Genomic DNA, 26,002 nt, shown 5'->3' with positions numbered 1-26,002 from the left:
AGCTGCCTGACATGTCTTGAGCTTTATTTCCAAAAAGGCCTTTGTTTTCCCAAAGAAAACGGAGGGCTGAGCCTGCCCCAGCCATCTTGGGCAGCCACAGCCTCTGGAGGGATGGCAAAGGGGACCCCAACTGCGGGACGTGCCGTGCATGGGGCTGTGCAGCCCCTGGGGTCCCGCGGGGAGCCCCAGCCCAGCACCCAGCTGTCACTGTCACTGTCACATGTGCTCGGCCCCTGCGCTGGTGCCCACCCTGCAGCATGGTGCTGCAGAATCGCCCGCCAGCCTCTGCAGATGCTCAGCCTGGCACCGGCACCCACCGCAGCCACGGCACACGGGCACTGGGTGCTGCCACCCTGCTGCTCGCCAGCTTCGGCAGCCCCTGCAGAAACCGGGCAGGTGGAGCCAAGCAAACCGGCTCCTGTGGCATCGCCCGATGCTGCCAGGGACACCTGCTGGCCTGGCGTCCCCTCCCCGTGCAGCCAGCAGGTCTGGCATAGCAGTGCTGGCAAGGACCCACGTTGGGCACCCGTGATGGTTCAGAGAGGCTGGTACCCCCCCGGGGCTCCCTGCGCCCCGACAGTGGGTCCCTCCCTGGGGTTGGCACCTGTTGGAGGGGCCGTGGTGGGCAGCAGGGCTGGCACAGTCCAGCCGGGGAGGTAGCACGGTGCGGCACTGCCGGCATCACTCTGCGCTGGCACGTTCCCGCAGTGCGGGCAGCGTCAGGGTCTCCGGCGCCGACTTCTTGCGCGGGCGAGTCTTGGGGGGAGTGAGGAAATCGGGGGCCTCGTCGCCAAGGGGGGTGGAGGGGGCGCTGGCAGGGGCCGAGTGCGTGGCTGTGGGCTGCCCCACCTCGCTGACCGAGATGGTGGGTGCCACCAGGCCGATGAGCTCGTTGGTGGCCTCCTGCGTCTCCCGCTCGTAGCGCCGCACCTCCTCCATCGTCATCCCTGCCGAGCACAGCCAGGCTTGGGACCGCTCGGCACAGCCGCATCCTGCACCCCGTCATCTTGGGGCAACCCGTGCCCTGCTCACCGGCTTCCCCCCGAGCTGGGGACGGGGAAGGGGACAGGGGCTGGGGACAGGGGGATGGGTAGAGAAGGGGACACTGGGCGGTGCAGCCAGCCCCCCGCTCCAGCACCAGCCCAGCCAGCAGCAGGGAAGGGATGGACAGGCAGCACAGGCAGGGGAGGGCAGCTGGGCAGTGGGGGGACCCTCCGCCGCAGGGTGCAGGGGGGGCTCAGCATGCATTGTGCACAAGCCCCCCCACCTGCACCCGCCTGCAGGCAGCATGGCGGGGTCCAGGGTCTCCGTCCCCTGCAGGCAGCGGGCAGCAGCGGGGGTTAGGGGTGCTGGCTCCCCAGCTTTTGGTTTGTGGCCACTTGCATCTGAGTCTCGAAGGCCCGGACCTCTTCCAGGGACATGTCTGGAAGGCAGAGAGCCGCTCACCGGGACGGCCCCGTGCCCATGCCAGCCCCCGTGCTGGCCATCGCCAAACATGGGGCTCCAGGCCCGGTGTCTGCATGTGGCAGCCGCCTGCAGCGTGTCTCCCTGCCAGACCAGGCATGCAGGCAGCGCAGGCAGGGATGCTGGGGCTCCTCTCCCTTGCCCCTGCTCCAGCCAAGCCTTCCCCAGGCATGCAGCGGGGCAGGCAGCGTGCGGGGGGCAGTGCGCAGGGGGCAGTGTGTGGGGGGCAGGCAGGCATGGGAGCAGGGGGAGCAGAGCAGGGGGAGCAGGCAGCAGGTTGCAGGGGAGCCGGGCGAACAGTGGTAGCTGCCCATGGGGTTAGTGGCATCGGCAGTTAAACCTGCAGCCCCCTCCCACCCTGGGGGTCCACAGCCACCCTGGAGACTATGTTCCCCCCTCGCCAGGGTGGCCCCGCAGACTCACCGCACCACTCGTCCACCCAGGCGAAAGCCTGCCGGTGCCCGATCAGCAGGATGTCCCGGATCACCTGCAATGCAATGTAGGGGTCAGCACACTGTCACTGCCCCCCAGTGTCCCCCCACTCCAGCCTGGGCCCCCCTCACCTTGTGCACGAACTGCTCCACCCGCGTCTGCAGCCCCCACACCTCGAACTTGACGCTCACCAGCTTGTAGGAGCACATGATGGGCTTGGTGTGCTGGCGCCAGCCCTCCCGCAGCGGCCCCCGGCCCGTCTTGGTGGAGCTGAAGAAACGGGGGTCCTGGGGGAAGCAGAGCAGGGCCGTGAGCCCCCCAGGACAGGGGACAAGGAGGTGCCCTGGAGACCCCACTCCACCCCCAGCCGTGCTACCTCCAGGCTGCGGTAGTACCGCTCGGGGATCTCGTCGAAGGCGATGTCCAGGAAGGAGACCTCGTGGTCGCCCAGGATTTTATCGCTGTGGAAGATCTGGGGAGGGGAGAGAGGCGGAGAGGCACCAGCTGCATAGCTGTGTCCCGTCCCCCACCCCCCACCCCCGATGAGTTTGCCAGGTCTCAGCTGTGGTGCAGACTCACGTTCTCACTGTCCCCGCAGTTGTCCTCGTACTTGGTCTCGATGTAAATGGAGAACTTGGGCAGGAAGGAACACTGCAGGGAGCAGCCATCAGCTGGCCCCCAAGGGACGCCCGTCCTGAGGGACACCCACTCCCAGGGATGCCCATCCTGAGGCGTCCTGAGGGACACCCACTCCCAGGGATGCCCATCCTGAGGGACATGCACCCCAAGGGATGCCCAGCCCCAAGGACACCCAATCCCAAGGAATGTCCAGCCCCAAGGACACCCACCCCAAAGGACACTCACCCCTAAAAACGCTAACCCCAAGGGACACCCAGCCCTGGGGGACACCCACCTCAAGGGACACCCAACCCCAAGGGATGCCCACCTCTAACAGTGCTGACCCCAAGGGACACCCAGACCTGGAGGACACCCACCCCAGTGCCCCCTCCCCAGCCATGCTAAGTGCTGGGGAAGGGTCCATGTCTCCCCAGTGCCATCTCCTTACCGTGTACTCTGCAGGGACACCATGGCACATCAGCATCACGGGGTGGCATCACCGGATGGCATCAAGGGGGAGAGAGGGAGCGGTGAGAGCAGGTAGTGTGTAGTGGCCATGGCCGGGCTCCCCTGGCAGCCCACCACTGCTGCCAGAGAGGGGCAGGGTGCCCAGGTGCCCGTCCCCGCGCCCTGCCCAGGGCTCACCGGTGATGGTGTAGGGGTAGTAGTTCCAGGCCTTTTCCGTGATGTAGAAGATGCGGGGGGTCACTGCCCGTGCCCAGCTTGGCAGTTTGCTGCAGGGGGTGGCGGCAGGGGGGGATCCGCTCAGGGCAGGACATGGATGGTGGGCACAGCTCTGCCCAGTGCCACTGGCCCTGCTCTGCCACAGCCCCACATGGCACAGCCCCAGCTCCAGGACCCCCATCCCCTCCCCAGAGACCCTCACTTCTACCCCAGCACCCCCCATGCACTCTCCACCCCAAGATCCCCCCAGGGACCCTCACCTGCACTCCATCACTCCCCAGGAACCCCTGCACCACCTCCACCCCGGGACCCCTCCCCAGAGACCCCCGCCACCTCCTCAGAACCCTCATCTGCACCCCAGGACCGCCCCTCCACCCCCCCACCCCCCCGGGACCTATGCCACCTCCCCAGGATACTCACCTCCACCCCAGGACCCTCACCTCCACCCTAGGAACCCCCCTACAGGGACCCGTGCCACCTCCCCAGGACCCTCAGCTCCACCCCAGTGCCTCAGTCCTCTCCCCAGGACCCCCACCTGCTCCCCAGGCACCCTTACCTCCCCTCCAGGGACCCCCATCCCATCCCTTCCCCAAGGACCCCCTCCACCAGCGCAGGGCCAGGACCCCAGGGTGCTCCTATCCCCCCCAAGCACCCTGCCCACCCTGCCCAGCACCCTGCAGCTGCCCACACTCCCTGGGCAGGATCAGGCCTCGGCAGGCCCCCAGGGGAGCTGGGAGGTGGGTTTTGATTAATTTGCATGCGTTATAAATACCATCCCCGAGAGGGGAATCGTGAGTGCTGTGGCTAAAAATAGCCCGTCTCACGCCAGCTACTCCCTGGCGGGGAGGCAGCCGATGCCCGTGCCGCAGCTGGCAGCGGGGACATGGGGACAGCAGCTCTGGATGCCAGCAGCTGCCCAACGAGCACTCGGGGCTGCGTGTGGGGACACAGGGACACCCCCAGGGATGGGCTGAGCAGCAGCTGGAGCATCCCTGCCAAGCCCTGTGCTGCAGCCCAGGCACCCACCGGTACCCAGAGATGGGTGCCCACCGGGAGAGGGGTGCACCCCTACAAGATGGGTGCATGCCCTGAAGATGGGTGCACCCCAGGAGATGGGTACGGCTGCCAGAGAGGGGTGCACCCTTAGGAAGATGTGGGTGCACCCTGGGTGATGAGTGCAGTCCCTGAAGATGGGTGCATGCCTGGGAGAATGGGCACACCCTGAGAGATAGGTGCAGCCCCTGAAGTCGGGTGCAGGCCCCAAAGATGGGTGCACTCCAGGACTTGGGTGCAGCCCTGAAGATAGAAGCACCCCTGGGAGATGGGCGCAGCCATACTGCAGGGTGTCAAGGACCCAGAAAGGATGTTCCCTGGGAATTTTGGAGGGAGGGATGGGGCTACCCACTGCCTGCGCACGCCACCCACCACGGTGCTTACCCAGAGATGTGGGGCCCCCCTCTCCACCCAGCACCCCTCACCAAAGCCACAGCCTCACCTGGAGAGGTGGACGCGCTTCTCGGTGAACTGGCCAGGGCCGTGGATGGGGTCCTCGTGAGGCTCGTTCTTCACCACCTCCACACCCTCGCCCTTCTCGCTCTCCTGGTGACTGTGCTTGCTGATGGTGTAGAGCTGCCCCACGCGGTACTGCAACCACAGCGCCCGGCCTCAGCACTGCCACCCCTGCCCCGGAGCCCCCCCAGCACTGGGGGCTAATGGCTTTCCAGGCACACCACTGAGAGGGGAAACTGAGGCACGGAGCAAAGGGGTGTCAGACCCCGGGCCGTGCAGCAGGCAGGGGTCTCTTGGAGTACCCTGTTTCACCTCTCTGCCCCTGGGCTCCTCCAGCACCCTGGCGAGGGCCAGATCCTGCCCCCCCCCGGCTCTTCCCCAGTGCCCAAGTGCCGTGCAGAATGCCTAGAGGCTTTCTGCCCAGCAAGCAACCTGGGAGCCAGGAGAAACCATATATATAATATAGAAAGAGATATGGATATGGATATAAATACGTGTCTGCATGTATTTGATGATGTGGCTGTGCAATAAGTGTTTTATTGTTCTGCTGAAGATCTCATCCATCACCCTAACCGCCAGCGCGATCTTATCGCCTCTTTCCGCCTAATTGAAAACCTTCCCCAGGTGCGAACACAAACCCAGCACCCAGGGAGGGCTGGTGCTGCTGCCGTGGGCACCCTTGCCGTGCCTCCCTGCTCCCTGAAACGGCCCCATCAGCTCCAGGTGCTCAGGAGCGACCTTTGGCCGGAGATGCCACCGGCTGCTAGCCATCACCACTGTTTGCCGATGGAGATTCAGGCTCCCTGCCGGAGCAGGGACTGAGCCTGTGGTCCCCATCGGAGCAGCCGCCCCGAGCGCTGTGGTGCTGTGGGCACCCAAACACCCGGTGCCCTTTGCCTGCAGGCTCATCCCATGGTGCTGGCATTGGGCTGCCCCCGAGCAGCCCCCTGCGCTGCCATCAGGCTCGGTGCCCCAAGGTCACCGTGCTCAGGAATGCAACATCCCCCCTGCCTGCACCCCAAAACACGGCTCAGCACTCGCACAGAGCACGCGAGCCCAAAGCACACCTCAGCAGCTCGGCCGAGGCAGACAGTCCCTGCCACAAACCGTGCCACGAGGGGACACCAAAAGGGGTTGCCGTGTCCCCCAGCCGCTCTCCAGGCAGGGACCTGATGCCCTGGCACCCCACTGCTGCAGGTATGGGACCCCCACCCACAGCCTCCTCCATCAGTGCGTGCCTGCAGCTGTCCCTGGCACCCATGGCGGGGAGCTCGGGGCTCTCCTACCTCTGCACCCCTCTTCCCAACCAACACCCCCCTGCTTCCTACCTGGCCCCGGGGGCACAGGCAGCCCCACCACCCCCCCTGCCCCACACTCACCTCCTCGGTGGTGAGCGGCATACAGATGCGGTACTCCTTGATGAGCATGGTGGCAGGGGTCAGGCGGAGGCGTGGACGCTGGCGGGGGCACAGCTCATTCTGCGGGGGACCCGGGGGGTGCGGTGAGGGGGGGGGGGGGGGCTGGCGCTTGCCAGCCTCCCACGCTCCCATCCCATCACCCCACGCTGGAGGCAGCCGCCCCGCTCTCAGCACCGGTGACTTCATGAGCGGTTGCCATGGCAGTGGCGTGAGGTCACCGGTGTGAGCAGCAGCCTGGGTGTACCCGGCTGGGGACACCCCGGCACCCCGAAAGCCCCCTGGCGTTAACCCCTTCCCTGCCAAGCAAGCACCCGCTTCCCTAGGCAGCCGTTTTGGAGCACACATGTCGTCCCCCAAACACGGTGCCATCCTTTCGGGGTCCACATCCACACCCTACTGCAGTGTCCAGCGCAGCGAGGGGGTTGCAGGGACACTGGGGTGGGAGCAGGCCTGCCGATGCTCATGGGGACCCACCCCTGGGCACCCACGCTCTGGCCTGCCCGGTGGGGCTGCTCCCAGGGAGCACCCATGGTCACATCCCTGGCATGGGATGTCCCTTCCTTAGGCTGGAGCCCCCAGCCCAGGGCTGTCCCCCAGCACCCGTTCCAGCCAGTGGCACTGCCAGGCTGCCCTGCTCAGCCCCTCAGCCCCTGCTTGCCCCCCCGGACCCTGCTTCAGCAGGGGCTGGGGATGCTCAGGGTGAGTAACAGAGCAGCAGCTCAGGGGGCTCCTGGCTGCGGCCCCCAGCCCCCTGGGGCAGGGAGGGGATGCGAGCTCCCCCCCGCAGCCTCCTCTGAACAGGGGACCAGGCCTTGGAGGGGGCAGGTGGGGGCTCACAAGGGGTCTTGTCTGGGGGCAGCTTGTCCAGCTGGGGATGCAGGGGCATCCCTGGGGGCACTGGGGGACACAGCAGCGTCCCTGGGGGACACGGGGGCACCCGCTGGCAGGGCGGAGGGCTGAGCGCTGGTGCCGGGCTGCGGGAAGCCATAACCCCCCCCCGGGGGGGCTTCCACACCCAGCCCCGGGAACCCACTGCCCCGGGCCGGGGGGCAGAGGCAGCCCCGGCATGCGGCAGGGAGGGAGGGGGGACCCCGGGGCCCCCCGGTGAGCACGGGGCACCCCAGGGTGCCGCGGCCCCTGCCCCATCCCGTCACCGCGGCAGCTCGGAGCGGTCCGGGGTGGGGGGGTGGCGGCTGGGGCTGGCTCGGGAGGCGGATGTCCCGCCGGGGGCGGGGGGGCTGTTGGGCGGCCCAGAGCTGCCCGGGGGCTCCGGCCGGCCGCGCCGCCGGGACGAGCGGGCGATGCCGGGGCGGCGGCGGACTGGGGGCACGGCGGGGCCGGGACCGGCAGCACCGGCACCGCTCCCCACGGCCCGGGGCCCTCGCTCCCCAGCGCTCCCCTCCCGCCCTGCCCCGCCCCCCGCCGCCCCGGCCGCACTCACCCGGGCCCGCGGCGGTGCCCGCTCCCCGCCGCCGCCGTGCCCCGGCCGTCCCGGGCCGTGCGCAGGAGCGCGCCGCCCCCCGCACCGCCCCCCGCGCCGCGGCACACCGACCCCTAGGGGGAGGAATGCACCGGCACCGCACCGGGACCCGCACCGGCACCGCACCGCACCGGGACCCGCACCGGCATCACAACGCACTGGGGACACCCACCGGCAGAGGCACCGCACCGCACCACCACCGGGACCCGCTCTACACTGTCCCCGGGGCCCGCACCGGGATCTGCACTCACACCAGCAGTGCACTGCACGGGCACCGGGACCCACACTGCACTGGCATCCACACCGCGCCGCAACACCACCGGGACCCACACCGCGCTGGCACCGCACTGCACCGGCACCGGGATCCGCACCCACACCAGCAGTGCACCGCACCGGCACCGGGACCCGCTCCACACTGCACCGCACTGGCGTCCACACTGCACTGCACCGGTACTGGGACGCTCACCAGTACCGGGACCCTCACCCGTACCGGAACCCTCACCCAAACCGCTACCTATACTGCACCGGTACCGGGACCCACACTGCACTGGCATCCACACTGCACTGCACCAGTACTGGGACCCTCACCAGTACCGGGACCTCACCCACACCACCCACCTGCACCGCACCGGCACCACATATGCACCGCACTGTGCCAGCATCACACTAGCACCAGCCCTGGCACTGCACCGGCCCCAGGGCACAGCATGGGACGCCCTCCGGCATGGCACAGCACTGGGACGCTCCCCTGGCACGGCATGGCACCAGGGGTCCCTGCACCCACTGGGCTCGGCTGGACCCTCCGCAGCCGCCGTGTGCCCCAGCCAGGAGACACCCTGGGGTGTCCCACAGGCACAGAGCCCCGACGGGGGTCCCAGGCTGGCCTCTCCCACCCCACTGGGTGTGGGGAGCTGGGAGCCCCCCAGACCTCTTCCTGCACCCCCTCTCACCTGCACCCCACTGCCAGCCTAGCCCCCAGCCCCCCAGCCTTACCGCACCCCTGTGCCAGCACCGCCCGCGTGCCACCCGCAGCCGAACACGTTACCGGCACGAAGCGCCACAACTCCTCAGCTGCCACCGTCCCCACGTGTCCCCGGCCTCTTTCCTCCATGAATTTCAATCAACCTGGGCACTAAAAATAGCCGTGCTTGGGCACTGGGCCGGGCTGCGCCGCCCGCTGCGGTTCTCCCTTTATTTGCTCCCAAAGCCTGGGGAGGCTGCGAGTGGCTCCCCCGGCCCTACCGGCAGCACGGATGCCGTGCCATGCTGCCCTGTGCACGTGTGGCACCGTGACACGCTGCGGCCTTGCTGCCCGGGGTGCAGGGGGCACCTCATCCAGCGCCACGGGGTGATGACCACTGTGGGGACACAGACCCGGCGAAGAGGACACCTGTCACATAGCCCTCCAGCCCATGGCACTGGCATCACCGGCAGTGCTGGGACCCTCCACAGTGTTGACCCTGGCATAGGGTGCAGAGATCACACTCACCCACCCATGGGTGCCACATGGTGTCCCAGGCTGGGTCCTTCTGGTGCAGCCATGGTGGCAGCTGGTCTGTCCCATCTCTTAGTGGTGGGGACACCACTCTGCAGTGAGCCCAGAGGCAGCCGTGATGGCCCTGGCATGCCCCATAGCTCCAGCAGCCCAGAGGCAGTGGGGATGGCCCCAGGCTGTGGCTAGGGCCAGGGCAAGCAGTGGCAGAGTGAGCAGCATGGGCTGGGGACGGTGGCTCCAAAAGTGGCCGGGGTGCCCTGTGTGGCACCCATCCCACATCCGGGAGTGCCGTGCCAGGAGCTCTGCCTGCCAGGCACATCTGCCCCTGCCTGCATCTCTCTGCTGCCTTCTTCCTGGTATGCCTGGGATGCCACCGTCCTCCCAGGGACATGTCTCAGCACCCCCAGCTCGGGTGACACTGGGTGACAGCCACCCCCCGCCCTGTGTCCCCCCAGACAGGGGACTCCCCAGCAGCCCCCAAAGGGTAAAGCAGCAGGCACAGGGCTCCTGCCAGTGTGGCTGGGACCAAACCCAGTGGGGTTCCTGCGTGGGGCAGGGGGGACAGTGGTGGCAATGAGGACCTGGCGGTGCAGGTGACAAGGACCTGGAGGGCTCTCAGCCCCCCCAGCAGCCGCATTCCTCCCGAACCTGTTCGGCAGGATCCTGTGCCGGTGCCAAGGCAAAGGCATCCGGGTTGGGTTTTTCCTAGTCATGCCCTGCTTCGCTCCGGTCAACAAGGAGAAAAGATTTGCAGGAGCCCTGTGCCCCCCCGGACTGCTGCCGGTGCCCCCCGTTTCTCACTCCTAAGCCACCCATGCCACCAAAGAGGGCCCCACAGAAAGCCGGGAAGGGGAAGAAAGGAGTCAGAAGCAAGTGAAAAATGACCCAATTTAATCCCAAAGCCCCCCCTGGCCGCAGGGGTCTGGGAGCACCCCGGCCCCCCCTGCCTGGCTCAGCCCCCTGGGGCACGGGGCTGAGCGCACCCCCGGGAGCACCCTGTGGCTCCCTGCTCCGGCGTGGGGAGAAGGAGCTTTCCGAGGCATCCAGCCTCTTCCTCAGCTCCACCGGCAGCCCCGCACCGGCACTCAGCCGCGTCCCACCACCCCTCACCCCACCGGGGCCACCTGCAGCCCTTAGGGAGATGCCCTGATGAAGACCATCTTGGTGGAGTAGACCAGGTCCACCAAGTAGGCGATGAGGTTGAAGATGGTGAGGAAGGTGACCCCCAGGCACTTGTTCCACCAGCAGTTCCTGTCGCAGGGGTCGGGGCGGCTCTTCCCCCTGAAGCTGTAGAGAGGCCAGATAACAGTGGCAGTGATGTACATCATCAGGGCCAGGGTATTGTAGCCCACCAGCATCTTCTCCAGTGGGCAGGGCATGTAGGTGAGGCACCGGCCGATGGTGAAGATGATGATGAGGAGAGTGACAATGAAGCAGATGGAGTAGACGGCCACACACCACTGCAGGCCAGCTTCTGAACTGTAGGCATCCAGCAAGGAGAAGATGAGACAAGCCACGTAGGCTTCAAAGACCTTGAGGAGCCCAGGGACAGTGGAGAGGAAGCTGCTGATGTCCCCTGGCTTGGCACGGGTAAGCCCCACCTCGAGGGCGTAGGCGAGGAAGCAGAGGCAGGAGGCGGTGGTGGCCACAGCCTGCCGGGCACACTTGCTGCTGGTGCAAGGGCTGCTGATGAAGGTGGAGGGGAAGACCACTGAGGTGGTGAAGACCATCAATGCTGCCAGCATGGAGAAAGCCGAGGTGAAGTCATCCCAGGAGAGCGGCAGCTTGGAGTAGAGCTCCAGCAGCTCCAGCACCAGCACCAGCAACGTCACGGCAAAGCAGAAGCACCAGGTGAACATGCACCATGTCCCATAGGGACCCCCAAAGTCCCCGGTGGAGGCCACCAAGCTGAAGGCGAGGCAGGACAACACGATGGCAAAGATCCGGGCGATGCCCACCCAGGAGGTCACAGCACGGAGGTTCACTGTCACCATGGCCATGGTCCCGGCCAGCTCTCCCACCCACACCGCGGCCAGGAAATGGGTGCTGCCCACAGCCGCTCTTATCTGGGTGCCGGGACAGAGGGGTGGGGCGCGGGGCAGGGAGCTGCCGGCCCCCCCGAGCCACCCGTGCCCAGGACCCCCAGCTCCGCTGCCACCGCCACCACGCAGGGCTCCCGGGGGTGGCTGCTGGGGGCTGGCGGCAGCACCAGCGCGGGCGGGTGGATCATTAACGCGGGGCTGGGCGAAGGGTGCCGGCACTCACGGTGACGCCGAGCCCTGAGGCGTGGAGCCACCGTGTGCTGCCAGCCTGGCACGGCACCTAGGCCCTCCCCATGGCGGGAGGCACAAAGGGCCCTTTCATGCACCCCCAGAGTACCGCGGGGGGGTGCCCCGATGCCCCCAGCCCCTGGGCCCGGCAGCCAGCAGGGCAGCACCCACCGGGTCCCCCCAAGGGGTTTGGGGGGCTGCACCCAGTGCTGGGTGCCCCTGGCAGGGGGGTGCCATGGTGGGGAGCGACTGGGTGTAGCCCCCACACACCCTTGTGGGTGGCACCTCCGCACCCTTCCCGGCACCTCCGCCAGCCGATAAGCGGCTCAAAGTCCAGTTGTGCCAGCTGCCATCGGCAGGGTGGGTGAGGTGGCCCTGGGGAGGGACCCGCACGCTGCCCGCCCTGGCCACCCCTGGCACCACCAGCGCCCCGCCGGCAGCACTGCCACCTCCCCAGTGTGCCGCCCAGTGCTGGCACCGCACACATCGCTGGGGGGGGGGGGGCGGGGGGTTCGCCCCACGGCCCCAGAGGCTGGAGCAGCACAAGGTGGGTGGCACGTCAGAAATGGAGAGTCCAGCAGGAGGATGATGATGGCGAAGGTTGAAGGCTCCAGCTTCATCTTTAATGCTGTGCAGGGTCCAGGGGGTCTGTGCCCACGGCGGAGCTTGGGGACAAAGGACCTGGGGACCCCAACCCGAGGCAGTCTGGCACTCTCGGGGGGCTCCTCACCCCGGGCAGGGTCCGGGCACAGCCACTGCTGGGCAGGGGATGGGCACTGCTATGGGGGTCCAGCAGCAGCGCCGGGGGGCATGTGGTGGCTCAGAGGTCACTGCTGCCCTCGGCCTTGCCAGGCAGCCCGTTGAGGGGGCTCAGTGCTGGCCGGTTGCTCTCGTTCAGCCGCCGCACACGGTAGCTCTCGTAATGGACGTTGTGGGTGATGTCCTTCAGGTCCTGCAGGTGGGACCTGCCCGGGGTGGCAGCGGGGAGGAAGGGCATCAAGTCACCATCCTCCTTCACCCCGCCATCCCCCCTGTGGGGTGTTGGCCCCCCCACCCCATCCCCCACTCACCGGATCAGCAGGTCCCGCAGGAGGGGGAACTCGCAGTGCGCTGGATTCTCCACTGCAAAACAAGGCAGAGCGGGCAGCAGGGCTGGCAGGGTGCAGGCAGGAGGGCAGGGCAGCGAAGGGATGCCCAGGGAGCACATCCCAGCAGGCTCCAAGTACCACTGGAGCACCAGCACAGCTCCACCCAGGCAGGGGTGCACCCACAGGTGCTGCTCCCCGCAGCCCCGGCAGACTCGCCGTACCTGGGGAGGGCTGGGGGTGCGAGGGGCTCTACTCACCTTCAATGATGCCCCATTTGGTCTTGCGGCCCAGCACCCGCTTGCCGTTGACCTGGTGCTCCTGGTCTGCCCCCACCACGGCAAAAGGGATCTTCTCCTGCCAGCACAGAGAAGCGTGCTCACCCTGGGGTGCTGCCAGGCTCCCCCAGGGGTGTCTCTCCCCCACCGTGGTCCCCAGGGACCAGTATCCCCAATCCCAGCATCCCGGCACTCACCCGAATCCTGTCATTCAACACCCTGTCATCTGGGTCCTGGTCAAAGTCCTCTTGCGGGTACACACTGATGGCGTGGGTCTTCAGGTCCGCCTGGATCTGTGGGATACAGGGCTTGAGCCGGGGCTGGGGGGACACAGGGCACCCTGGGATCCCCTTGGGGACCTGCCCTCACCTGCTGCTTAAACTCTGCCCGTTCCTCCAGGGTGAGCGTGTCAGCTTTGGCGATCACTGGCACCACGTTGACAATCTTACTGAGCCGCCGCATGAATTCTAGGTCCAGCGGGCGCAGCCTGCCAAGGATCACCATCACCCCGGGGTGACCCGCACCACCATCACCCCAGGGTGACCCACACCACCACACAGGGAACACCCATGGGTGCTGTGAATGGCGACTCACCAGTGACCCGTGGGGGGGATGAAGTAGACGCATCCATGGACCCGGGTGTCCGGGATCTTCCTCTTGCGGGTAATGAGGATCTCCTCACGTAGGTACCTCTCATACTGCTCGTTGATGTATTTGATGATGGGGTCCCAGCTGAGGATGAGGAGTTGGGGGACAGCATCTGAGCTCAACCACCACCCCAAACTGCCACCCACCAAGGTGGGGTGCTGCACCTCACTGTGTCCTACCAGTTTTCATTGTTGATCTGGTCCCCAAAGCCCGGTGTATCCGTCACCGTCAGCTTCATCTTCACGCCCTTCTCCTCGATAACTGTGGGGCAGAGATGTGGGTCAGTGGGGACCAAGCATTGGGGAGGAGGGGACCGGGGAGGAGGCTGAATCCCTGGCTTCAGACCCACCCCTGGTCCCCAGCTTCTCTCCAGGGTTGGTGGGACAGAATCTCATGGCAGAGACCTTACCATGGGTGACGGACTGCAGCTGCACTGTTTTGGGGATGCGTTCCTCCTGGCTGGGCTGCGAGGCTTTGCGGCTCACCTTGGACTTGAAGAGGGTGTTCACCATCGTTGACTTCCCCAGCCCGCTCTGCCCTGTGAGGACACCAGCTCTTTGTTGTTGTCTGTCCTGCCCCCCCCCACCCCCCGACCCCGGGAAATTAATTCCCCCAGGGTAGTAACACCTTGGTATCCATTTGGGATAGCTCTGGTTTAACCCATGAATAAATTTATTCCCCAAGGCAATAACCCCTTGGTACCCATTTCAGAGCATCCCGGAGGTTGAGACGAGCTCACCCATCAGCATTACTATGTTATGGGGTGCAGGGTGTTGCTCTTCTTCTGATTATTGATGCTTAAATCCCTTAAAAGCATCATTTCCCCCAACATGGCAGCATCAGAGCCAGGAATCCTGCCCCAACAGGGAGCAAACCCCGTGCCCAGTGCTCACCCACAACCATGATGTTGAACTCGAAGCCCGTCTTCATGGTTTTGATTTTCATCTGGTCGAGCACGGCTTCGATTCCCACATAACCGAAGAGCTGGCAGCCCGCCGGGCTGGGTGCCACGCTGGGGGGCATCTCCTCCTCCGGCATGGCCGATGGCTCCATGCTGCGCTCCTCAGGCTCCAGGCTGCTCCCTGCATGGGTGGGCAAAGGCGGGTGAGCCCAGACCCCCCCAGTGCCCACCCCTCTGCCAGCACCGTTGCCCCAGCAGCAGCCGTCCCGGTGGGCATGCAGCCCCGTCACATTCCTGGCAGCCAGCGAGGCTCTGCATGGCAACGGGGCATGTCACCCCCCTGGGCGGAGGGGGCCGGGGAGGTGCCATAGTGGTATCCTCGGGGTGCCCGCGCCACCGGGCAGCCCTGTCCACCCTCTGCCATACCACCGGTTGCTCTGCAAGGTGGTTGCATCGGGGACCGTGGCCACCGCTGGCACCCTTCACCCAGCCCATGCTGCCACCCACACCGAGGCCACCTCCTGCAGCACCCGCTGTGGCCCTGGTGCACCTGGGGAGCTCCAGGCTTGGGGCAGGACATGCCACCCACGTTGTACTCTACATTGGCCCCTGCCAGGGTGAGGGGCACCCGCCTGCAGCTATGGGGGAGGGGGGGGGGGGGCTGGGGAGGGGCAGCGCAGGCACCAGCACAATCCCAAGCCCTGGGGACATGCAGGCTTTTCCCGGGGAACCCTGCCTAGAGCGTGCCTCAACTTGGGGGCCACCAGAGCCCTGTGCCCGCCTCAGCCCTTTGTGTGGCAGCTTGGGGGGCCCCCAAGCCCTTTCTTCCTCCCCCTCCTCCTCCTCCTGCTGCCCGGCATGGCCATTGTTCAGGTCCTACCTCGGCGCCGCGGTGCCCTCACTCAGCACCCCGCTACGGTCAGGGGGGGTCCCTTGCCCGCCATCAACATCCTTGCCTCCATCAGCGCCGCAGCCCGTCCCCCTTCTCCCCGCCAGCCCCTGGCTGGCACCAAACCCGTCTCTGGCGAAGCTGCCGCTCCCACGCATGACCAGCATGGCAATATCCCTTCCCCCTCCCTCTCCCCCCGCAGCCCCCCTCCCCGCCACAGCCAAGCCCCTGCGCTGAGTTTACCAGTTGCCCAGCGGGGTGGGGAAGGTGCCCACCCAGCACCGCTCAGACTCCAGCCAGGCCAGCATGGACACCGACCTCAGCCCAGGGATGCTGTGTGTGTCCCCCCGTCACAGCACTCATCACCTTCACCCCCATGGGTGGCTGCAGTGGCACCGAATGGGAGCGCTCAACTTGCGGGTACCATCCCCGCTGGCACCCACCGGCTGTCTGGCACCAGGGATCACCCTGCACCATGCCCCTTCAGCAGCACCCATGCCCAGCCCTGGTGCACATGGTGGGGCAAGGTGAGGTGGTGGTCCTGCCCCCCACCCTGCTGCCGCAGTGCCCCACAGCGCCTGCGTCCCCCCATGCCGCAGCCTCCCCGCCTGCCACATATGTGCCAACCGGTTCTTGGCGTTGGCGAGGCTCAGGCGGCAGCTTGCTGACGGCTGAGGCTGCCGAGTTGGCCTGCCGGGGCCGCGGCCCTGTGCCACGTAGCCTGGGGACCAGGGACATGTGGGCAGGGTCCGGCCCCAGCCAGCCCAGACACCAGGAGATGATGGAGCCAAACATGCCCGTTGCCACAGCAACAGCATCCCAGCGTGGGGGGAAACGCAGCACCCTGTGCTCACTGGTGGGTGCAAACCCACCGCCTTGCCAGGGTGACAGCAGGAGCACAGCCAGGCAGCAGGTACTCAGGAAGGTGGCAGCGTTGGGGACAACAGTGCTGTGTGTCTCAGCTCCCCCCACGGGAGTTCTCGGAAGTGGTGAAACAGCTGGGGACTTCCTGGTGACAGTGGTGACACCCAGCTGGGGGGGGGTGAGGGTGGACGATGAGGGCGGGGTGCTGGGACTCCCCCCGCCTCTCCGATGCTCACCTGGGCATGCCACTGCTCCCAGGGCACACTGGCCCCCTGTACCCCCACCCTGGTCCCTGCCAGCCCTGGCAGCTGCCAGACAGAGCCAGAACCAAGTGATGCAGCCACTGCCTGGAGCCACCCAGGGTGGCCAGCCCCCACAGGCAGGGTGCAGTGCTTGCACCCCCCCCAGCTCCTTGGGGTGCTCCCCAGGGTGCAGCACCCATGCAGGGGCCCAGCCATCACCCGTTGCCTTGTGCCAGTGGCATGGCCAAGCAGGCACATACAGCTGGAGGGGTGGTGGGCAGAACCATGGGGCACATGGCAGCGCTGAGTGCTGCACCCACAACTGCCTCCCCTGTGGGGCCAGAGCCCCCCCACGTCCCTGCCCTTGCTGCCAAGACCCATCAGCGATGGCCAGCTGCTGGGTGGCCACATGGAAGCTCTTCGGCATCACCACGCACCTCCAGGGCGAAGGGCTCCTGCAGCCAGACCTGTTCGAGGACTCATTAAAGATGCCCTTGTTTTCCAGGCAGGGACAAGTAATCCCGGGTCCATGGTGTCCTCCACAGTTTTAATTACTGATGCGGGGCTAATTGGCCAGTTCCCTGGGGAAGCCTGTAATAAGGCTCTGGGGGTGGAGGGTGCTGGGAGAGGATGAGCCGGGAGTGGAACTCCCAGCCCGGCTGCTCGCCGCTGTGCCGAACTGGGCATCGGATGGGGAGAGCTTGGCTCCCGATGGAGTGGGCACGGGGAGATGACCCCTCTGGCAAAGGGATGGAGGATTTTGGGGATGCGGACGGAGAGCTGCCCACTACACTGGCAAGGAGCTCACTGCAGCTCTACCTGCCTGGCCGAGCACAACCCAGAAACGCCAGTGCCTCTCCCAGCACCAAACACAACCCAAGGGGACAGCGGTGACAAAACCCATCTGCGGCCAGACCCGGAGCCAGCCTGCCCGGCTTGCCGTGTGTGGTGCAGGCGGGAGCCACGGCACAGGGCTGGGGACCGCTGGCTGCTGGCGATGAGCAGAAGCAGAAGTGATCCACTGAGTGAAACCCCGCGCCCCGCAGCACCGCCTGCCTGCTGGGTACCTGGGGGGCTCACCAGCAGCACCCCCTGCCCGCACGCTGCCCTGCCCGCTGCCGCCCCGACCATCCCTACCTGGGCAAGCCGGCCCGAGCCGGGGCTGCTGCTGCTGCGAGCTGGTCACCGGGGCCAAATGGCTCCTGGGGTGCAAGGCAGGGAGGGCGGCTGCAGCCCACAGCTCCTCCTCCGATCCTCCTCCTCCTCCTCCTCGCCCCAGGCCCTGCGTGGGCGACCCGGGCGCTCGCTCGGCGTGGAAGTGAAACACGGCGGCTGCTGGCTTGCTCGGCGCGTCCTCCCATGGGGCACGGGACCGAGCATGCCACACTGACCCACGGCCACCCACGGGTGCCAACGGCTGGGGGCCACGGTGGCCTCCTGGGAGAGGAAACTGTGCGTCCCCACCTCTTCCTGGCAGAGAAACCGCTGTGGCCGAGCAGTGCCTGCCAGTCCCGTGCCATCTGCAGGGCAGCCGGTGCCCGCATGATGCCTGCCAGCTCCTGCCCTGCTCCTCAGCCTGGGCATGCCACGCTCAGCCACCCTGCCGTCACCCCAGCTTGTCCCTGAGCACTGACCCCATCATCCTGGCTCATCCCTGAGCAGTGTTCCCATCACCCCAGTTCAGTCCTGAGCACTGTCCCCCTCTGTCCCCATCATCCTGGCTCATCCCTGAGCACTGTCCCCATCGCCCCGGTTCAGCCCTGAGCACTGTCCCCCTTTGTCCCCATCACCCCAGCTTGGCCCCGAGCACTGTCCCCTCCGCCCTGGCCGGGTGCCGTGGGCAGTGGTGGCCGGTGGGGCAGCCAGGCTGGCTGGGCAGTGCGGCCACGGGCATTGCTGGGGGATGATTCACCCCAGCCCGCGGCAGATGTATGGATGCCTTCACCGGCGTCAGTACTTAGAGCCTGGCGACGGCGGCTCTCATGACACCCCAGCGAGACGGGCAATGAACCCCAAGCACTTAAACAGGGAGCACCGGCGGCAGCGGCCATCTCCGGCCACACCAGTGCCCTCCAGCCTTCCCTGGAGCAGCCGCTGGGAAGAGGGACACTGGGGGTCCCCTACCCCATGCTTGGGGATGGGCATAGGCTCGGCCATGCCCACACCGGCACGGTGGGAGCCAGAGGTGCGGCTGTGCCGGGGAGCCCCGCATCCTTCCCCCCGGCACGAGGCACGCGCCGAGCACACCCGAGCACACCTTGGCCCCCCGCCACCTCCTCCACCCCCACGGGAAGGGAGGAACAGGATCCGTCCCCGTGCCAAGGCAAGGAGGGATGAGAGAGGAAAAAAGCCCTGGACGCGGGACAAGATCACGGCGATAGCCGGCACGCGCAGGGCCCCGGCACTCGGCCGCCAATGGGGCACATGTGTCCCGACCTGTCTTCCCGCGCTGGGGAAAACAATTAGCGCTGGGGCGGCGTGGGAAGCTCGCCAGGCACCCCGGGGCCAGGCGGGCCGGGAGTGCTGCCAGTGCCGCACTCAGTTCCGCGCCGCACAGCCCCCCCGCTAGACACCACGCACCACGCCGGGTGGCATCCAATGTGCCCCACGGCCCTGGTGGGGAGCAGCGAGCCGGTGGGGCTCATTCTGTTCCCAGTGTCACCATCACCCTGCTTCAATGCCAACCCTGGCATCAGCAGTGCAAGGGTGGCTGGAGGCAGCAGGGCTCAGCGGGGGGTTCTGGCAGCACCACCCCCGGCAAGGGGGTCCCAGTGGGAAGAAAGGAGGGGGGACAGGAGCAAGTCCTACCGTGCTCTGGCGTCACCGCAGCCCAGCCGCCATCTGCAGCATCACCAGGAGCCATTGCCACCACGCAGGGTCCCCGCAGCCCCGCCAGCCCAGCACCGGGGGGGTTTGCCCTGATTCCAGTGGCCGCTGCCAGAGTCCCCAGGGCCGGTACCAGCACCAGCCCCCCAAGGAAGGTGGGCTGAGAGCTCACTTGCACCGTCTGCGGCTGGGACACCAGCTTGAAGGTGGTGGCTTGGGGGGCTGGCAGCCCCCCAGCCCTCGCTGGGGAAGGGGCGGTGGGGGCCGGGGGTGCCTCCCCCTGGCCCCGGGCGAGCGGCAGGGGCCGGCATGCCGGGCTGGGGCTGGCGCTGAGGCTGACCCTCAGCTGTGGCCGGGGCAGGGTGCGGGGGGCCACATCCCACCCTCCTGGCAGCTGCCCCCCCGGCCCCTCGGGGAGTGTGAGCAGCCCTGGGGCTTCCTCGGTGCCATCATATGGGGCCAGGGAGGAGGAAGGCTGGTGGGTGAGAGGCTGAGTGGCAGAGCTCCGGCTGCCCCACGGCAGGGGGGTCCAGCTGGGGGGTCCCCACCCCTGGCTCCTCAGCGATGTGCAGGTCCAGCGCTGGCAGTGAGCCGTGGCTGGCAGCAGCCCCACAGAGGGGATGCTCCAGTTCTGCTGGGAAGACGCTGTTATGGGACGGGACCTTCTTCAAGCTGGGGCCAGTAGCTGTGGGGGAGCCTGGTGGCTGGGGGGGCCCCGTGGGCGCAGGGCTCTCCAGGCTGGAGGACGAGCTGCGGAGACTTTCGCCATCACTGCCTGGCCCCGCAATGAAGCCCTGGTGAGTCTGGAAGGAGGCGATGCGGGTGATGCCGGTGCTGGCGCTGCCATTGGTTCGGCCAGCGGAGAGGCTGGTGCTGAGCCGGCTGTGCAGCACTGGGCTGGGAGCTGGGCTGGGGCCGGCAGCGGTGCCTGAGCGGGGCGGGTGGTCGGGCTGCAGCGGCCGGCAGCTCTCACCAGTGCCCAAGGGCAGCGGGGACACCAGTGGGGAGCCGGACGCCCCGTCCCCATCCTCCACCTCAAAGGACTTCTTCAGTGCTGGGGACAGAGAGAGATGCTGACATGAGAGTGGCACCCGATGGCACCCATGGCCAGGCACCCACCCCCGCCAGCCCCCTGGCCAGCCCTGTACACGGGCCCCCCAGCCGTGCTGTGCGGTGCCAGCACCCCGAGGTGCCCCCGTGCAGCCAGGTGCCAAGGGGCCATCTGTGTGCTCATCCCGCATGGGAACCCTGCTCGATGCCGGCAGCCTCCGGCTCTGCCGCATTGTTCCCCGCGGGTTTGATCATTGTTGCCGGTTTATCTGCGCCCGGCCTGCCCTGGCTCCCTGGCTCCCGCAGCACACTGCCCGCTTTATTCCCCCTGTAAGAGATCCAGCCGAGTAACCGGATCCCCCCCGCCGGACCCTCTCCCCCTGTATCCATCCAAACAGCCGGGCTGGGAAGGATTGCGGCCCCTTACAGAGCATTAACCCTGAAGCCTACTGATGGCGAGGCAGCCCAGAGCTATCGCTGCAGCCTCCCACACGGCTTCCCAGCAGTGGTGGCAACCACGACCCCATGGCACGGCCCTGGGGCTGCTGCTAGTGCAAATGTGCCTCCCACTCCCCGGCCCCCCCTGCCAGCCCACAGGCATCACAGCGCCTGGCTCCAGTGCACAGCCTCCTGCCTCAGCGGAGTGGGTGCTGGGTGCTTGGCAGCGGTGGGTGGCCCCTCTCCCCCCCCGGGCACCGCAGCCTGGCTGGGCACCACCGTGGCAGGTCTGAGCAGCCGGGACCCCCGAGAAGCCCCTGTGGTGTAGCCACCCCCTCCCTCCCTCCAGCCGCAGTACGAGGTCCCCCCAAGAGCCGTGCTCCTGCCAGCTCTGCCAAAGCAGCACCGTTGGGTGCCGGCAGCTGGTTCCCCGGCCCCCGGGAGAGCACGGGGGGCCCAGACCCCCCCCCAGGCAGCCTTCCTCATCCCCGCTGCCAAGCACGGGTGGCTGCCTCCAGCGGGGAGGCTGAGGGGGGGTGGCCCCCGCTGCGCCCCGCCATCCCCACCGTGTCGGCACGTGCGCCAGCCTGCCCCAGCATGGCACTGCCGGCACGAGGCCGACCTCACCCTCCTCTTCCTCAGCCCTGTGGCTGCTGCCTGGGCTCGGCCACAGTGCTGGGGGCAGTGGGGTGGGGGGGGTCCCGTCCCTGCCCCCTCCCCAGCTCACCTCTGTGCCCGGGGCTGGGCAGGGGTCAGGGGCCAGGGTGTAGGCACTGCTAATAACAGCTCCCCCGGGCAGGTATTTCTCCAGCCGGTTCTGCTTGGTCAGGCTGCTGGGGGGGCCATGGGGCCGGCAACCCCCCTACCCCGTGTCATGCGTCACCCCACACCTGCCCCTGGCCCCTGGCCATCCGCACCCAAAGCCTGTCCAGAGTGACAGGGTGGGTGGGGGGCAGCAACGGGGGGGTGCAGAGAAGGTGTGGGGTGGCAGGGGGTTTAGGGGGGATGGAAGGGGGTGGGGGGGATGTTGAGGCATCGGGGGGAATGGCAGGGGGATATTGGGGAATGGCAGGAGGTATAGGGGGGCTGACAGGGGTATAAGGCAGGGGGGTGGCAGGAGCATACGGGTGGGGGGATGGGGGGATAGCAGGGGGGATGGCAGGGGCATATGGGGGGATGGTGGGGGGAGAAGGCAGGGGGTATGGGGGGGATAGCAGGGGCATATGGGAGGATGGCAGGGTGTGTGGGGGGATAGCAGGGGCATATGTGGGGAATGGGGTGGACAGATGGCAGGGGGCATGGAGGGGGATATGGGGGGATGGGGGGGGATATGGGGGGTGTCAGGAGCCGGGGGCCAGCCGGCGGCGGCGGGGTTAAGGTGCCCGGGGTAGGTGCACACATTCCTCCCCGGCGAGTGCAGCAGCAGCCCCGGGGTCGGGTTTCGCCGCCCGCCACCCCCCGCCCCCCCCCCCGCGGCCTCCGGGAAGCGGCCGGGGCCGATCGCGGGCGGGAGGAAGGCAAACCCGCCCGGGGGGGCACGGGGGTGCACGGCGGGACGCGGCCCCCCGGCTCCCCCCGGCCACCGGCTCGGGGCGGGGGGGCGCTCGTACACGCGAACACCGGGGGGGGGTTGCATCCCACGCCCCCCCTCCCCCTCCGTGCGCCCCATCAGGCACAAGCCAGCAGGCGCGCTCTGCCGGGGACAGCCCCCGGGGGTGTCGGGGGTGGGGAGCAGCCCCCCACGACACACAACCCCCGGGGGCGGGCGGAGAGCAGCCCCCACGACACGCAGCCCCCGGCGGGAAGAGAGCAGCCCCCACCCGCGATGCTCAGCTCCTGGGGGGCATCCCATGCCCACCCCCAGACGCCCAGCCCCAGCAGCATCCCCCCCGATACCCAGCCCCAGCAGCATCCCCCCCTCGATACCCATCCCTGAGGGCATCCCCCCGCGCTGTACCCAGCCCCGAGTGGGGGGTCGCAGCCCCCGGGGGGGGTCTCGCAGCCCCAGCCGCACCTTCGAAGTCGGAGAGGATCCCGTCCAGGTGCTCTTTGACGGAGAACCGAGCCATGCCGGGGCGGGGGGGGGGCCGGCGGCTGCCGCCCACCCGCGACACCCGCATGGGGAGGGGGCAGCACCGGGGGAGCGCAGCGGAGCCGCGGGCTGAGCCCGCCGAGCCCCGCGACGGGACGGGCCGGCGCCGGCTGCCCTCGGCGGGGAGGGGAAGGGGGAGGGGACCGCTGGGGGGAGGGGGAGGGGGGAGGTGCTGCCTGCGCCCCCGCCCCGACCGGACCCCCCTCCACGGCTCCCCGGAGCCCCGCCGCCCCTCTCTCACCACGCCGGGCCGTGCCCCGCGCTGCCGCAGCGCCCCCCCCCCCCCCCCCCCCGCCCCGAGCAGGGGGCGCCCCCCCGCCCGCCGCCCCGCAGCTGCGGAGCCCACGCGTGGCCCGGCCCCACGGCGCTCCCCTTCCCCAGGGTCACCCATGACCCTGGCCCTGCTGTGGGTGCTGCCCGTGCCCGCACTGCGGCGGGGGGGGGTCCCGGGAAGACGGGGGCGTGGGGGGGTCTGGCCTTGCGGGGTGCCAGGTGGGTTATGCAACCGGCTGCCCCAGTTTGGAGTTCCCAGTTTGGAGCTGGGGCAGGCAGGGCTGCCTGCTGTTTACCCTCTGGCTGGGTGGGTGGGTTGCGGGGGAGTCTGCCGGGGGTCGTGTCCTGTGCCCGGGCTCCTGGAGCATCCTTGGGGTCCGTGCTCCCCATGAACATTCCCAGGACCCCCGAGGCCATGCAGGCAGCACCCCAGGGTGAGGGTCCGCACTAGGACAGCCCTCCCCTTAGCCCTACGGGGTGCTCAGGGTGAGGGCCATAATCCCACCCCCTCCCACCCGGGCTGCCAAGGGTTAACCTCATCCCAGCCCTGTCCCGGGATCGGCAGCAGATGTGGAAGGGAAGGAGCTGGAAATCCCTTCCCCAGACTGGGGTCCCGCGGTGCGGGCCCACCGTCCCCCAACAAACCCCCGGCAGCCGCAGTGCATCCCTGTGCTGGGTCCGGGGGGGGCACAGGGGGGTCTGGGCTGGGGGGCACAGCCGGGCCCCAGCCCCACGGGGTCCCGCCGGATCTGGCCCTGCTGCAGCGTCCTTGTCCTGTGGAACAGGGCCACCGTGGCCCTGGTCATGGCTGGGTTTTGGGGGCATCTGGAAGTTTCGGGGGCATTCAGAGGCGCCCACCGGCTCCCCGGGGAAGAGGCCTGGTGGGCTTTCACCCACCACCCTGTAGCTTTTTGGGGGGCAGGGGGGGGTGGGCTGGGGCAGTGCTGGTGGTGCCCTGGGGGTCACACCGGGCAAGGGTCAGATCCAAGGAGCCCCTGGGGAAGAGCCTCCCCCCCCACTTTCCCACCAGCTTTGTCCCTCTACAGCTCCTGCAGGTGCAGCAAGAAGCCCACCGAGCGGGGTGGCAGGGGCTGGAGGGCCCCCTGCACCCACAGGGTGCCCCATGCCCACCCTGGGGCTGCAAGCACCCATCACCACAGTGGGACCCCACAATGGGACCCCACAGCCCCTGGCACCCCAGCCAGGGCCCAGCCTGGTGCCCGTGCCGGCAGCCGGAGCATCCCACCCCAGCAGGGCAGACGCCGGAGCCCTGCAGCGGGGTTTAGAGCAGCATTTCAGCAGCAGCTCAGCTTCCCCGAGGGGTTTTGGAGCTACGAAAGCTCCACAAATCTCTAACCTTATTAGAGATACATTTATTTATATGCATTTAATTTTTTCATAATAAATAGGAACTGCGGGCCGCCTGCAGCTACCCAGAGGCTCGCTAGTGCGGTGCCAAGCCCCTGCCGTGCCTGGAAGAGCAGTTCGGAGCAGCTCCAGAGCTGTTTGGAAGGATGCGGAGATCTTCAGAGCTTTAGGGCTTTTCTGGAGCAGCTTCCGAGAGGCTGGAGAAGTTTCAAGACACTTAGAGACCTTTTCAGAAGACGTGCAGAAGAGCTCGAGTGCTTCTCAGCAGCTACCCATATTTTACTATGAGTTTTAGAGCAGCTTTGGAACAGCACGGAGCCGTGTCAGAGCTGCTTACCGCCTCCTCGGCATCAGTCCGAGGGGTTTTAGGGTGGTTTCAAACTGTTTGGAGAAGTTTAGAGACGTTCCTGGAAAAGCTTTAATGCTGTTGAGAGGTTCCTTAGAAAGGTCCGGGGGACTTTCAGGGGCCTTTCAGAGGGCGTTAGAGCACTTGAGGCATTTCACAGCCAGGCAGGGGAGGCTGAGTGCTTCAGAGCTGCTACAAGGTCTTTCCTACCATCCATTTTGAGCTGCTTCAAGGAGTTTGAGAAGAGTTAGAGAACTTTAAGAGCTACTTTGAACTGCTCTAAGCAGTTTTAGCATCTCAGGGCCTTTCAGGGCTGGTTTGAGGAGCCTGAGAGCTATTTGAGCTATTCAAGTGCTTCAGCGCTGCCCAGAGGTCCCATCCTTCCAGAGCTCGGAGCTGTTCAGGGGCAGTTCACAGCTCCTTGAAGCCTCCCCAGCACCGCACTGATGCCCCCGGAGCCGTTTACTTACCCGGGTTCTGCAGCAGCCTCAAGCTGTTGGAGGTTGAGCTTTGCAGAGGAATTTTTAGAGGATTTTTTTTAGCGTGTTTAGAGAAATCTTAGTGCACACTAGAGCTGCTTGAAGGGGTACAGAGCTGCTTGGAGTGCTACAGAGCTGTTTTAGAGACGCTCGGGGATGTTTTAGAGCAGCTCGGTGCCGCTCAGAGCAGTTCTGAGGAGCGTGGAGCGGTTTGAAATAATTTGGGGCGTCTTAAGAGAGCTCAATGCATGTTCGAGGCACTTCCCAGCAGGCAGAGGCACTCAGAGCTCTTTGCAGCTGCTCCGGGTGCTCCAGGGCTGCTCGGAGGAGTTCAGAGCAAGAGTCTGGAGTCACCCGGAGGCACTCCAGGAGCGGGGAGGGTATTTTGCACATTAGAGCCCTTTGGGGCGGCTTACAGGAGGTGGAGGGAAGCTTAGCCGGGTGTGGAGCAGCTTAGCAGGGTGGTTTGGAGTATTTATGGGATTTTTGGAGCAGTTCAGAGCAGCTGAGTGCTCCGAGGGGTTCGATACAGCACATAGGCACGGAACGCCCCGTGTCCTCACCTGGAGCACACCCAAGTGAGCCCCCGCCGGTGCTGAGCCACAGCCTGGTCCTGTCCAGCCTCCCCAAACCCTCCAGAGTGGCAGGACATTGGGGGGACAGGACCAGCCCCTGAAGGTCCCTCACCCCACCCGGACCCCACCAGGCAAGCGAAGAGCGACCCCCTGAGCTCCCACCAGCACTGCTCTGCTGCTGGGGAAGTTCTGGCTCCCATTGACCTCAGTCCCCCCAGAGCCAGCTGGCTCCAGCCTCCCCCATCCCCCTCACCCCCAAATCAGGGCACTCCCGGGGG

The 26,002-nt window shown here is 67.2% G+C and overlaps 3 protein-coding genes across 3 annotated transcripts; all 3 read right to left on the bottom strand.

Annotated features, from left to right (window-relative positions):
• Positions 1-7: 7 nt before the first annotated feature.
• LOC130148815 (cytoplasmic phosphatidylinositol transfer protein 1-like) lies at positions 8-7,651 on the bottom strand. The gene is made up of 10 exons (XM_056337839.1): positions 7,567-7,651; positions 6,087-6,185; positions 4,694-4,842; positions 3,160-3,248; positions 2,963-2,970; positions 2,476-2,547; positions 2,273-2,368; positions 2,028-2,183; positions 1,888-1,951; positions 8-947 (listed from the first exon to the last, which is right to left on the bottom strand). Exons 2-10 carry the CDS (start codon positions 6,132-6,134, stop codon positions 682-684), a joined length of 948 nt encoding a protein of 315 aa, XP_056193814.1. The 5' UTR covers positions 6,135-6,185; positions 7,567-7,651; the 3' UTR covers positions 8-681.
• A 2,323-nt stretch (positions 7,652-9,974) lies between these two features.
• LOC130148806 (myeloid-associated differentiation marker homolog) lies at positions 9,975-11,857 on the bottom strand. The gene is given in 2 exon segments (XM_056337822.1): positions 9,975-11,398; positions 11,400-11,857. Coding segments are annotated over 2 exon segments (1,623 nt in total). The 3' UTR covers positions 9,975-10,233.
• A 102-nt stretch (positions 11,858-11,959) lies between these two features.
• Positions 11,960-19,783, bottom strand: SEPTIN12 (septin 12). Its single transcript, XM_056337835.1, has 10 exons — positions 19,086-19,783; positions 14,275-14,463; positions 13,791-13,919; positions 13,561-13,642; positions 13,328-13,465; positions 13,103-13,220; positions 12,931-13,026; positions 12,716-12,812; positions 12,441-12,492; positions 11,960-12,335 (listed from the first exon to the last, which is right to left on the bottom strand). The coding sequence occupies exons 1-10, from the start codon at positions 19,138-19,140 to the stop codon at positions 12,191-12,193; spliced, it is 1,101 nt and encodes a 366-aa protein (XP_056193810.1). The 5' UTR covers positions 19,141-19,783; the 3' UTR covers positions 11,960-12,190.
• Positions 19,784-26,002: the final 6,219 nt, after the last annotated feature.

This window comes from Falco biarmicus, chromosome 4, assembly GCF_023638135.1.
Source record: "Falco biarmicus isolate bFalBia1 chromosome 4, bFalBia1.pri, whole genome shotgun sequence".
NCBI lineage: Eukaryota > Metazoa > Chordata > Aves > Falconiformes > Falconidae > Falco > Falco biarmicus.
The sequence above is the reverse complement of the archived record's forward strand: the minus strand, read 5'-3'. Positions and strand labels throughout refer to the sequence as shown.

Excerpts from the sequence above, each read along its gene's own strand:
- LOC130148815 (XM_056337839.1), bottom strand. The coding sequence starts at position 6,134 with ATGCTCATCAAGGAGTACCGCATCTGTATGCCGCTCACCACCGAGGAG. Across the intron at positions 3,249-4,693 it reads AAGCGCGTCCACCTCTCCAG|CAAACTGCCAAGCTGGGCAC; the intron begins GTGAGGCTGTGG and ends CACCCCCTGCAG. Across the intron at positions 2,184-2,272 it reads GGTACTACCGCAGCCTGGAG|GACCCCCGTTTCTTCAGCTC; the intron begins GTAGCACGGCTG and ends TGCTTCCCCCAG.
- SEPTIN12 (XM_056337835.1), bottom strand. The coding sequence starts at position 19,140 with ATGGCTCCTGGTGATGCTGCAGATGGCGGCTGGGCTGCGGTGACGCCA. Across the intron at positions 14,464-19,085 it reads TGCGGTGACGCCAGAGCACG|GGAGCAGCCTGGAGCCTGAG; the intron begins GTAGGACTTGCT and ends CCACCCATGCAG. Across the intron at positions 13,221-13,327 it reads ATCCCCCCCACGGGTCACTG|GCTGCGCCCGCTGGACCTAG; the intron begins GTGAGTCGCCAT and ends GATCCTTGGCAG.